Source organism: Rasamsonia byssochlamydoides, assembly GCF_041956645.1.
Source record: "Rasamsonia byssochlamydoides strain NRRL 3658 unplaced genomic scaffold VTN77scaffold_99, whole genome shotgun sequence".
NCBI classification, from domain to species: Eukaryota; Fungi; Ascomycota; class Eurotiomycetes; order Eurotiales; family Trichocomaceae; genus Rasamsonia; species Rasamsonia byssochlamydoides.
The window spans coordinates 14796-26797 of record NW_027192482.1 but is presented as its reverse complement, the minus strand read 5'-3'; the positions used below and the strand labels follow the sequence as shown (position 1 = coordinate 26797).

The window sequence follows — 12002 nt, the reverse complement described above, 5'->3', positions numbered from 1 at the left end:
AGTCAGCTAGATAGGCCCCCAGCATGGCCCTTTGGGAGCTAACATCGGTGTAAGGAATGCAACAACAACAACAGGAAGTCACTAACGCCATGGAAAAAATAATGATGAGATGACATTCCTCTCTTCCTGTTAATGACATTTTTTCTTTCATTTCCGCAATTGTTCCCCCCTTTTTTCCCTCTTGTGTTCGATTTCCCCTCACAGAAAATTCCAAATGAATTGAATTATTGATCAGATATGTAAGCTATGTAGAGGACTTGTACACATAATTCCGATGGCATAACGTTTACTCTCGTTACATGCGCAAAGTCATAGTTATTTAATCATGATAATGCCATCATGCCCCCTAAGTTGTCTCTCCGTTAGAAACCCCCAAAGATTGGAGATAAATGAGGCCGTTTCGAGGCTACCAATTGTCAGCATTGTTGCATTGAAATATACGGAGGGGATCTCACAGGTGAGAATTGACGGAGGCGTATACCGGCAGCCTCCAGAATGGCTGCACTCTATTCCGTGTAAGTTAGATTTTACGTAAAAGAAAAAGGTAGCGCCACTCACTTCTTTATCCATATTGTAACTTTGGGAGTAAACTACTTCAGAAATACCAACTTGAGCGATCTTCACAGTACACGTCAAGCAAGGGCACCTTCATGAGCATGTCATGTCAGCTTTGTAACCGTGGACGACATTGGGTGGGGGAAGAAAATCATCCTCACGTATTACAATAGAGTATCGCGCCTTCTCTAATGCGCTCTCTTCCTGCCTCTAAAAGGGCATTCTCCTCCGCGTGGATACAGAGACACATTGACAGACCCGAACCTCCACCCTCACCACGATTACATCGAGGGCCTATGTTTGTTAGATCTACCAGGAACCCAGGACAATTATGCGAACATCACTTACATCCGCCCTCGTTGCAATTTCTGATATTGCGTGGAGTTCCATTGTATCCCGTGCTTATAACACGATGATCCCGAACGATAACGCAGCCCACTCTTCTTTTCATACAATTGCTTCGCTGCGCAGCAAGAGATGCCAGGTGCATAAAATACTGGTCCCAAGTTGGCCGCAGACGCTGCTCGTTGGCCAGGTCCAGCGCCTTCAGGGCTGCGTGCAGTTCACGCAATGACGACGAAGAATTGAAGAGGCGAACCTGCGCTCTATCTGTCAAATAGGCGCGACCAATGTCTTTGTCATATAAATGCCGGTCGTTCCAAAGAACAAACTTTTCGAGATCTGGAGGATCCAGCTGGCGCTTCAAGCACCTACAATGGCATATTAGTCTCGGCCTCTGTCCATTCACGGTATACAGCGCCGGCTGCTTTGAACTCACCTATCCCTAAATCTTTGCCATCGTAAACTAACCGGCGCATCTACGCTAACGAGGAGAAAGAATGGGCGTTGAAGAAGCCGATCTAATATAGCACCATCCCAGATGTCGGTTGTAACCCACCGTTCCCTCCATCTCTTCGTTACAAATTCCAAGAGTGCATCGACGGTCTCAAATACTAGATCAGAATCATGGCCGCTCTTACGCCTTATATCGGAAGCTTGCAGCAGAGAATCATCACCGGGGCCATCGGATATCTGGAGAGGGTTCTTATTGACCAATTCGAGCAATTGGAACCCCTCCTCTTGAATCAAGTACTCCGCAATGGCGTGCTTACCAGCACAAATGCCTTTAATAGAGTCAGCTACTTGCTTGTGCCTAGATTATGCGGATAGAAAACGCTCTGCAAAACAGGATTCCGCAAACCGACCTCCACACAGACCGATGAGCATGATTCTCCAAGCAGAATACTCAATGTAAGCTCCAACTCGCTACAAGCCAGGCTGCAACAGGGTTAAGGATATATACTCTGGTCAGAATGCAATGACAATAGATGTTGGGAGGCGGGAGGTATTTCATCAAATCAGGTCTTCAAACAACGGTATTATTAGAGACGAGGCGGACGTTTCAAAAATTCGACCTGCTGAGAGACATATCGGAGAAGCCCTTGAAAGGAAAATGCTGTCCGGTTTGGTAATTTGAGTGGTGGCCTCGCGTTGCGATAGCCACAGTGTAGTATACTGCGCTGATTCCACGGACATTAATTTAATATTGAGCTCTGTGCACTTCAGAGTAAACGGAAAAATGTCAGTGGTCACAGATAGGTAGGCAGGACGTCCAATGGATGAGCGATCGAGGGTCCACTCCGTCCGAATATGGCCAATGGAACCTCGGGGCAGCTACACTACTCCGTAACCAATGATGAAACGTTCTTTGGTGTCTAATCGCGGGGTCCGACACGTGCTGAACTTGGGCCTGGCAGCCTTACAGTAATGTTAGGTTCAGATAGTTGACATGACATCAACCATAGTTGGACCGTGACTGAATCTGCTGATTGCCATCATCTGCCCAAGTTCGTCATCTACCAAGACAACATGTCGCCTCTGCTTCTCTAAAGTAGAGATAAATCTGAGATAACCAGCGATCAACTGCCACCTCTCTGATGTCCATTGTCTGCAACCCAAGCGCATCGAATGGGTTTCTCTCCAAAGGCGATCCAATCCCTGCGTGCGACGTGAAAGGGAAAGCAGGTATCTGAAGAGACGTCATTTCCTTTGCGTCGGCTGCGAGTCACCGAATTATTCGTCTTCTGTTCTGTTGTACCATTTCGCTGAGGGCTTCAAGCCGAGAGTTCCTTAGATATCGTACAAAATGCAGTACACTCCCTTTGTATCGGATATCGAACTACCGTTTTACACGTCACTTGCATCTCTCAAGATCAATCATGACAAGCTTGACGACTCCCCCCGAAAGGTACTAGGTTTATATGAGATACGTCCATCCGACGCACCTGATGCATCATGCCGAATGCAGATTCACGGAAATGCCCTTACAAGTGATGAGTGAGTGCTTTCAGCCCATGACATACATATTTAAATCTCCTTCTCTCGCTTCTTCGAGGCCCACTTATTTGACAACCGGTTCGACTCACTGAAAGTTGGTCAATTGTAGGGTTCTTGCTGGTTATTATAGAGCTGAGGGGACGATCAAGAATGTCAATACTATTGAGGAATATCGAAATGCGGACAAAGCGTCAATTCTACAGCAAGCAGGAAAAACTGTGAGCACTTTCAAGTCCCTACATGACTTTGCATAACACTAACGCTTCCTGTCAGATCTGGGATGCTATCAATGATGGCACAATCTATTCTTGCCCTTCTCTCTTATCCTCATTCATGATTCTTTCCTTTGCAGATCTCAAAAAATACAGATTCCATTACTGGTTTGCTTTTCCTGCGATCCATTCTCACCCCCCATGGGTTCCTGTAACGAAATACACAGGCCCTAGTGAGAGTTCCGATGGCCCAGTCATCCCCGGTTCGCGAAAGCTCACAGGACAAGAAAGCTCTGCTTTGGTTGATGCTGTGCAGACATGGAGATATGATGTGGATCCTCGCCAGCACGGCTTCTTCTTGGCTCGAAAAGATTGGAATGGCCTGGAGAGAATGGAGTTGGATGTTGGCAAATCTAAGCAGGGTGATTTGCTTGAAACCGACCGTGCCAGGCCAACACATTCCGATACTACTAGTTTTTCCTGGAAGATATCCTCTCTTGCGAGCTACGAAACCGGGTTTTTCGACGGCGCGAAATTTGAAGACTGTTACATCTGCTTTGCCGACCCTTCTAATTACCCCAATGCTCCCGGATGGATGCTGAGAAATCTTCTTGTCTTCGTGAGGCAACGTTGGGGACTAGATAAGGTGCAGATCTTGTGTTACCGCGATGTCCAGTCAAAGCGTGATCAAGGGCGGAGCTTAGTGATCACCCTCGAATTGGACTCTTCTCGAGAAGCTGGTTCTGACATTGCACACGGTCAAATGCCTAAGGTGACTGGCTGGGAGCGAAATCCTGCCGGCAAATTAGCTGGGCGCATCGCTGATTTGACGGCGTACATGGATCCTCACAAGTAAGATTGGGTACAACGGATAACTATACTAGTTCGAAATGCTGAAAATCCCCGTGACAGATTAGCTGATCAGGCAGTCGATTTAAATCTGAAGCTCATCAAGTGGAGAATAAGCCCCAACCTCGACCTTGAAAAGGTCAAACATACCAGCTGTCTTCTCCTGGGAGCAGGTACGTTGGGGAGTTATGTTGCTCGAAATTTGCTGGTACGTGGAAAAATGTGTCTCTTTCTATCTCTGCAGAGCTGATATCATTTGACGAAGGGTTGGGGCGTGCGGACAATCACCTTTGTGGACAATGGATCTGTCTCATTCTCTAATCCAGTGAGACAACCATTATTCAATTTCAAGGACTGCCTTGAAGGGGGAGCTAAAAAGGCTCTCCGGGCTGCAGAGGCCTTGAGAGATATTTATCCAGGAGTGAATTCCACTGGGCATGTCCTTACTGTTCCGATGCCCGGCCATCCGGTAACCGATACCATTAAAGCTCGGACAGATTTCGAGGTCCTTAAGAAATTGATTGACGACCATGATGCTATATTTCTCCTCATGGATAGTCGGGAGTCTCGCTGGTTACCTACGGTGATCGGGAAAGCCACCGGGAAGATCGTCATGAATGCAGCTTTGGGATTCGATACCTTTGTCGTCATGCGTCATGGCGTGAAGACATCCAATGCGGCACCAGAACTTGGTTGTTATTTTTGTAATGATGTTGTTGCACCAATGGATGTGAGTCAAACATTCCTCTATTACCGGAAGGCTATTATTAACGTGGATATAGTCTCTCAAAGATCAAACACTTGATCAACAATGCACCGTCACACGCCCAGGAGTATCCGCTATAGCATCAGCGCTACTGGTCGAGCTCTTTGTGTCAGTTCTTCAACATCCCGAAGGGGCAGCCGCTCCTGCTCCAACTTCTCAGAACATTGATCCGGGAGAACATCCTCTTGGTCTTGTACCGCACCAGATTAGAGGTTTTCTTTCCACCTTTGCAAATGTCCCTGTGACTGGTAGAAGCTACAATTGCTGTAGTGCATGCTCAGATAACATAATCAATGCTTATAGAAAGGATGGCTGGGATTTTGTTGAAAAGGCCCTGGACGACAAAGAATATGTGGAAGAACTAAGTGGCCTGAAAGAGGTTCGTGCCATCAACTGCTTCTTTTATACGAGTGCTGACAGTCAAAAGGTCCAGCGAACAGCTGAAGCGACGACAGCTGAAATTGAATGGGATGACGAATCCGATGGACTAGTGGATGGATAAAGTAATAAAGAAGGAAGAAATTCTGACGAGCAGAGATCTCAACCTTGACACGCCATGTATCACATTCGGTTGCGATCAATGGATGACACCTTAGTTTAAGTCGTTTAAGCTTCTCTGATCTCAGACACCGTCGAACTAGAAGCCTTTATCTTCCTAGCAATGGCGACGAAATATGCCTCTCGTGATTCCTATCAACACATTCAGCAAAGTGTCTTGAAGTGAAGCAGGTCCAGAGATCGACAGTCATACACTGCGAGAAGACTCGGGCTTTATTCTGTGGACTTTCTCGAAGGAGTCTCTCAATTGCTTTTCGAAATCTTTGTCTTCAGGTCCTTGATAGAATTTGCAGACAAAGTGGCCGCCTGCCTTCAAGACCTTAAAACTGAAACGCAAAGCCGCCCGGCAAAGATCCTAAAAATCGTCAATATACATGTCTGACAGCAAATCTCGTCTCATTGGAGAACATACCATACTGCCGGCATGATCTCGGAAGCTAATGCCGCTGGTGTTCATCATCCTGTGATACGGGTTACTTAGACTTCTCTTCCAAAATCCACTTGTTTGAACCCAGGGAGCGGACATATCGCTCAGAACCACATCCACCGTTTGTTCTGACTCTGTATCACCAATAGTAGCATTTTGCTCTCCACGGTAGGGTTGATAGACTTGTGCCCCATCTAGGTATTTTGTATCTTGCACAACTGAGCTTGGCAAAGGGCGTTCAGAGGCGACAGGGCGAGGCCGACCTCTGTCTGGATCGCGAAGAAACTCTTGGACATATTGCTGTATCTCAGGAGAAAGAAAATTACCCTGTATCGTCGACACTCCTTTGGGAGGCTGGGCGGGAATGATGTCAACACCAAGGACTCGTCCGTTGGGTTGCGTTCGGCTCACTGCAACCTGTTGCACAGTTAGCAAAGAGAACAGGCAGCATCAATTACATCAGTTTGTCGAACCTGTGACCATGAACCAGGTGCATAACCCTGGAAGCAATTGTCAACAAGAATAAATAAAGCAATAGGGTTAGACTGACTAAGTCGACAACTGTCTGCCCACTACGGAAGATCCGGTATTTTTCATCAATCTATCGATTTTGCGTCAGCAGAGATCGTCGATAAGAAGTAAGCATAGTTCACAACCTGCAATAGCTTAAATGCAGCCCTGCTCTTTAATCCCTGCACTGCAGCTTCTCTCGTGTATATATCATTTCGCTGGCGAGCCTGCCATCGTTTTGAAGACACTAGACGTTTTGATAACACTGGTGAGAAGTCGCAAGACCGATAGGACAAGAGTTGCCTCCACGGTGGTATATCACATATTCTCGTCAACTTCATATGTTTGAAGGCGCTAATGCTTTGTGGACCTCCTTATTAAATAAAGTTGAGAGCAAGGTTGGGCCAAGCACTCTGGTCAACAGAATTTGCAATAGAGGAATTCACAGTAGTAAACTTCGCAAGATCTCAGTTCTTTATTCTGTTTCCACTGGTGTGTTTCGTCATTACAGAATTAGTTAGAAATTTAAGGTGTCTTAGTCAATCGGGTTGCTTGGCAGGCTGAGTACTACTCCGTATTCCCCGTGGGCCGGTATTATTATTAATAACCATGCGCATGGTCCTGATGTGACTGGCCTGGTATTTTAATACCTAGTAGGAGGTAACTAATACCTGTATGATTATCAAATTAGCGTATTATTCATGGTACTATTTTTCTCACTGACATGTCTTTAATTGGATAAAGTACAGAGAGTTACAAAAGCGGCGTGTATGTGGGCCAATGATAATGATTGAATGATTTTCTTTATCTATCGCTACTAATAGTATGCTAACCTGACCATTTTATTATTTATTATCGACCATGGGAATACCTACTTAGGTAGGTGTATGGAGTATGTTCCTAGACATACATAATTTGTGGAAATGCCATCCTAAAACGTCATTTTTTTTTCTTACCACGAAGAAACTGCAATTCATTACAGTTTCTTTTAAAAAGGGTTATTTCTTCAGCTTTTCGCTGTATTTAACCTCGAGATACTTAGAACTGTTATTGACCTGATCTTGCAGAGGTTATTATATATTAAACTCTGGATAAACAAATATGGTATAGATACTACCTTTGCATTCTCCGCTTCATTGTATTGTAGTCAGCAAGATATTAAGCCTAGGTCATAGCCAGATAGGCCTGGAGGACTCAGTTAGTTATTTGTTAAGTAGTATCCATAGCCTTACTATTTGCTATTTGTTCTCTGACTGTCTAACGAGGCTAATACCATATTTATAACAAAGGAATTGTTCTAGAGTGGGTTGTCGCCTTGTTGTGGGGGTATGTATATAAATGGGGAGATCTAGGTAATAGTTAATATATATTCCTTATAAGGAGCATGTATTTATTATTATAGTTATATATAATTACCACTGCACTACAGTATAACTAGCATGTTATGCAACCTCTTACCATAAAATACAATAACAATCAAGTCACGGTAACTTGAATTTACATTCACCATAATTAATAGATGTCCCTTCATGTGTTAGACCATCGTAACTTAGAAAAATACGGTTATTTCAGTATAATTCAACCACTAATTACTTCACCTCGTCCGGTATGGTACTCTAAGGTCGCCTAGATAGTCCTGGCCTTACAGACCATTGCCTAGCTAATAGATAAATATATGGTGTGCGGAGTAAAGATTGATGGGTCTGTATAATTATAGGCATGAAGATACCCCCGTGGTGGACTTGAGTAGCCTCGGATCAGATACAGACCGAACTTATAATCCAGCAACTGCTCTGGGGAAATGCTTCCATAAATCCTGAGATCGCCTCTTACACTCATTGCCCAGTATCGTCGCACTTTCCAAAAGTTACAAAGTCGAAAGTTGAATCCCCTCGGAGATGAAAAAAGCGCAGAAACAGACGCAAGGGGGCTCATAGAGGTCTTTTGCCTCGTTTCAATGGGGAAAACTCGGACGACCCTCCAAATCCTCGGCTCGAACCACTGAAGAACTGCGAGTGATTGATAGCCAAGTTCTGGCCACTTGCGAGTCTCTTGTCCTTTCTTCCCCTCTCAGGCTTCTCATCTTCCTCATCAAATAACGTTTTCTCACGCTGGGAACCTAGAAGCTTGCGCTTCTTTTGTTTTTGCCTCCCTTGCATTGATAGGGTGTTAACCGGAGCGTTAGGAATTGTCGGCTCAATTCCCTCACTTGATCCAGAAAATCTAACTGGTGCTGCTGTTGACTTCGTCCCGGAGAGTTCATTGAGCCTTCCGACATCATCATGGTCCGTTGAATCGCGGATGGCGCTCGCAATAGCTGGCTTAGCATGCCCCGCTTCACTCTTCACATTGCTATTATTATCAGAATCAATATCGTTGTCTGGTGCTTCCCGTGTTTCATAGCCTCCCTCCTCGCCATCGATTGAGCTGGCGGGTGAGTCCGGGGCAGTGTTCGTACGTCTGAGGTACGGCGTGATTGAGAAGGATGATTTGTCTCCAGGGAGAGCCGATGATCTCTTAATTTTTCCCGTAGCTTGGACGGCCCCCGGAGTCGCAATGGTCATATCAGGATCAAACCCAGATGTTGCACGGTTAAGTGAAATGCGTTGGGCTCGTGAGCCGGCCTCGCTAGTTCTGTCTTTGGTCAAAACAATAGGTGGCTTCTGCGATTCATTTTGAGCTTCTTTCAACCTGTCCTTTGTCGACCGTAACTTTTTCCGCAAAGTTTCCAGTTTATCTTCCAGGAGTTTTTTCTGACCTTCCCATTCAAGGGTTCTTTCATGGTTTTCTCGTTCAAGTCGTCGTCTTTCCGAGATCTCCTTGGCCATCTGGGTCTGGATCTTCTCCAATTCGGAGCGTAGTCTCATCTCTTCTTCTTCCTGTTTTAAATCGTTGAGCCTTGCACGCTCGAATGCGCGTCTTTCATTTTCGATCTGAACCTCAAGTGAATTTAGCTGTCGTTCAAGGGACAATTTCTCGGCGAGTAAAGTTTGATATGAGGTATTCTGACTTCTAAGACGATTGAGTTCGGGCTGTAAATCTGACAGCTCCTTTGCGAGGCTTAGCTTTTCTGCTAGGACTGTTTCATATTCCAACAACTTGCGGTTCTGAGACGCAAGCTCATTCTGCCGGTGTGATTTAATTAGACAGATTCCACCGATTCTAGGGTTGGAGTTGGCGGTGAAAAAAAAGACAGGGGAGGAGTCGGAATGGTACATACATACCTTTAGATCTTGAATTGTTCGCGAATTTGTGCGCAGAGCGGCTTTTAAATTTGATATTTCATTATGAGCTTCAAGAAGCTGTTGTCTGAAATTTGATTCTGCTTCAACTAGTTCTGATATTTCCTTGTCTGTCTGCTGACATCGCATACGCAAAGAATCATTGTCGGCTTCGAGCAGTAATCGGTCAACCTGGACGATTCGGGTAGACTCGCTATCAAAGAGCTGTCTCACTTGGGCAAGCGTCTTCTCGAATACATTTTCAAGTTGTGCAGTCCTCAAGGATAATTCATACTGGGTAAAAGAGTGAGTTCTGTGGCCATTGCGTTAAAAGAAGGATAAGTACCTCATGCGCAGGGCATGATTCATCCTGGCACAACAGCGCCATAGAGCCAGACTTATGTCTTGATACGATACAGGTAGATGTATAGATATGTTGAATGGGGTTATTTAGAAAGTATTAAGCATAAAGTCAGTTGACACGAGTTGATGAAGTATTTCTGTTGCAACGCGTCTGCTTATCCATCTGCTTATCCGAACGGAGCTGTTTGTTGTGTGGAACTAAGCTACTTCCGCACTGCGCGTAAGTGGACACCTGGACATTTGGAACTTGCGCTCTAGTGCGGGTCATCAAGGCGCAGTACTACCTCTATATCTGCAGTTGCAGAAGAATCTTGAAAGAGCCAAGACTCTCCTCCTGCAGCTTCTCTGTGCCTGTCAAAAATGAAATTCCTTTCTTGTATCATTACATTACTGTGTGCAGCAGGTATTGCATTTTCTGCTGAGCCTGCAGTAGACAAGTTCCAGAAGTTCCAATCGCTTTCTCGATACGCTCCCATTGATCTGGACGATACTGTGTATGATGAACTTACTTCTGCCCCGCGCGACTATCATGTTGCTATTCTTCTCACAGCCTTAGAAGCTCGTTATGGCTGCGTTCTCTGCCGTGAATTCCAATCCGAATGGGAACTTATTGCAAAGAGCTGGAACAAGGCCAATCAACCTGGTGGTGGGATCAAACTCGTCTTTGGGACTTTGGACTTTAACAATGGCAAGAAAACATTTCAAAAGGTATGTGTATCAACCCAGATTTCAAAATTATTATCTAATTGCTGGCCCAGCTTATGCTCCAAACTGCTCCAATTGTCCTCTTATTTCCTCCAACTGTAGGGCCATCTGCGACGGTGGATGGGACGCCTGTTAGATTCGACTTCAGCGGGTAAGGATATCCCTTTATTGCTCATCCAGTCGCTCTTATTGACGAATTTTCAAATGCAGCCCCATTTCTGCAGATCAGCTTTATGTGTGGATGAATCGCCATCTTCCAGAGGGTCCAAAACCTCCGCTGGTCCGACCTATCAATTACATGCGTCTTGTCTCTGTCATTACAATCCTTCTGGGACTTATTACTCTTTTCACCGTGTCATCACCTTATGTCCTTCCCCTACTCCAAAACCGAAACCTGTGGGCCGCTATCAGTCTCATAGCTATCCTTCTATTCACAAGCGGCCATATGTTTAACCATATCCGCAAGGTTCCATATGTTGCCGGCGACGGAAGAGGAGGTATAAGCTATTTTGCAGGGGGGTTCTCAAATCAATTTGGAATGGAGACCCAGATCATCGCAGCCATTTGTGAGTTCTCACTCCTTGAAATTGAAATTGAGTCCTGCAATTTGCATCGGTTCTAACAATCTCCAAATTAATTCAGACGGGATATTGTCTTTTGCAACTATCGCACTGGCATTGAAAGTTCCACGAATGGCGGATGCAAAGGCGCAGCAACTGGCAGTAATTGTGTGGGGAGTAGTGCTGCTTGGAATGTACAGCTTCCTCCTTAGCATCTTCAGAATGAAAAATGGGGGATATCCTTTCTTTCTTCCTCCATTCTAACTGTATTGGCTTTACTTGTAGGTATTTTTTTTCAATTCCGATTTCCTTCCCCCCCCCCCCCCCCCCCCCAACCTTCTCTCTCCTCCTTTTTCGTCGTTATTCACATTACTAAAACACTGATCGCAGAGTGATTGCATCCATATGAACAGCGATTTTCTGCATACCTTTATCAGTGTATGATAAATTCAGAGCTCAGGCGTTGCTAGTACTGGTATCGCAAGCGTTTTAAAACGACCAGCAAATTATGTTAAAGCTTGTGATGTTTCTATTGGTAAAGTAGTTGTTAATGGAAATACTTCAATCTTCGTGTTTTGGGGGTAAATCGATCTTTTGAAAAAATATAGATCAAGTTGATTCTAAGGCAGCCTCTTGAGTTCAATGTTAGGGAAATTCGAGGGCGAATAGAAAAAAAAATCCAAATTATGGTATGGCGCATACAACAAGAACAAACAATGTAAACATTTCTTCGGTCAGCTAGGCCTGTATGGAGTACTACGGAGTACCTCCTCTGCTCTGCAGCTAGAGCCACATTAAAACACAATCATGTTCTAAATTCTTTTCAAATCAACATGCAAAACTCTCCTTTTCGGACTTCAGTAATTACATGCGCCTGTGAAGCTCCACATTCTCTCACTATTTACAAGATGATCATGAATTAATCCCAATTGTTTCAGC

General features: G+C 44.9%; 5 protein-coding genes across 5 annotated transcripts; 2 read left to right on the top strand and 3 right to left on the bottom strand.

Annotated features, from left to right (window-relative positions):
* Positions 1 to 346: 346 nt before the first annotated feature.
* Positions 347 to 1782, bottom strand: VTN77DRAFT_9916 (uncharacterized protein; the record flags this gene model as incomplete). Its single annotated transcript, XM_069426575.1, has 7 exons — positions 347 to 406; positions 456 to 506; positions 559 to 646; positions 717 to 849; positions 904 to 1265; positions 1334 to 1679; positions 1761 to 1782. 7 exons carry the CDS (start codon positions 1780 to 1782, stop codon positions 347 to 349), a joined length of 1062 nt encoding a protein of 353 aa, XP_069273511.1.
* Positions 1783 to 2701: 919 nt separating this feature from the next.
* VTN77DRAFT_9915 (uncharacterized protein) lies at positions 2702 to 5221 on the top strand (the record flags this gene model as incomplete). The annotated part of the gene is made up of 7 exons (XM_069426574.1): positions 2702 to 2892; positions 3002 to 3110; positions 3166 to 3956; positions 4017 to 4161; positions 4219 to 4683; positions 4736 to 5098; positions 5147 to 5221. The coding sequence occupies 7 exons, from the start codon at positions 2702 to 2704 to the stop codon at positions 5219 to 5221; spliced, it is 2139 nt and encodes a 712-aa protein (XP_069273510.1).
* Positions 5222 to 5325: 104 nt separating this feature from the next.
* On the bottom strand, positions 5326 to 6555 carry VTN77DRAFT_9914 (uncharacterized protein; the record flags this gene model as incomplete). The annotated part of the gene is made up of 7 exons (XM_069426573.1): positions 5326 to 5409; positions 5471 to 5632; positions 5690 to 5738; positions 5802 to 6121; positions 6178 to 6204; positions 6255 to 6305; positions 6361 to 6555. The coding sequence occupies 7 exons, from the start codon at positions 6553 to 6555 to the stop codon at positions 5326 to 5328; spliced, it is 888 nt and encodes a 295-aa protein (XP_069273509.1).
* Positions 6556 to 8145: 1590 nt separating this feature from the next.
* On the bottom strand, positions 8146 to 9823 carry VTN77DRAFT_9913 (uncharacterized protein; the record flags this gene model as incomplete). The annotated part of the gene is made up of 3 exons (XM_069426572.1): positions 8146 to 9339; positions 9439 to 9729; positions 9782 to 9823. The coding sequence occupies 3 exons, from the start codon at positions 9821 to 9823 to the stop codon at positions 8146 to 8148; spliced, it is 1527 nt and encodes a 508-aa protein (XP_069273508.1).
* Positions 9824 to 10158: 335 nt separating this feature from the next.
* Positions 10159 to 11327, top strand: VTN77DRAFT_9912 (uncharacterized protein; the record flags this gene model as incomplete). The annotated part of the gene is made up of 4 exons (XM_069426571.1): positions 10159 to 10506; positions 10557 to 10654; positions 10714 to 11069; positions 11146 to 11327. 4 exons carry the CDS (start codon positions 10159 to 10161, stop codon positions 11325 to 11327), a joined length of 984 nt encoding a protein of 327 aa, XP_069273507.1.
* Positions 11328 to 12002: the final 675 nt, after the last annotated feature.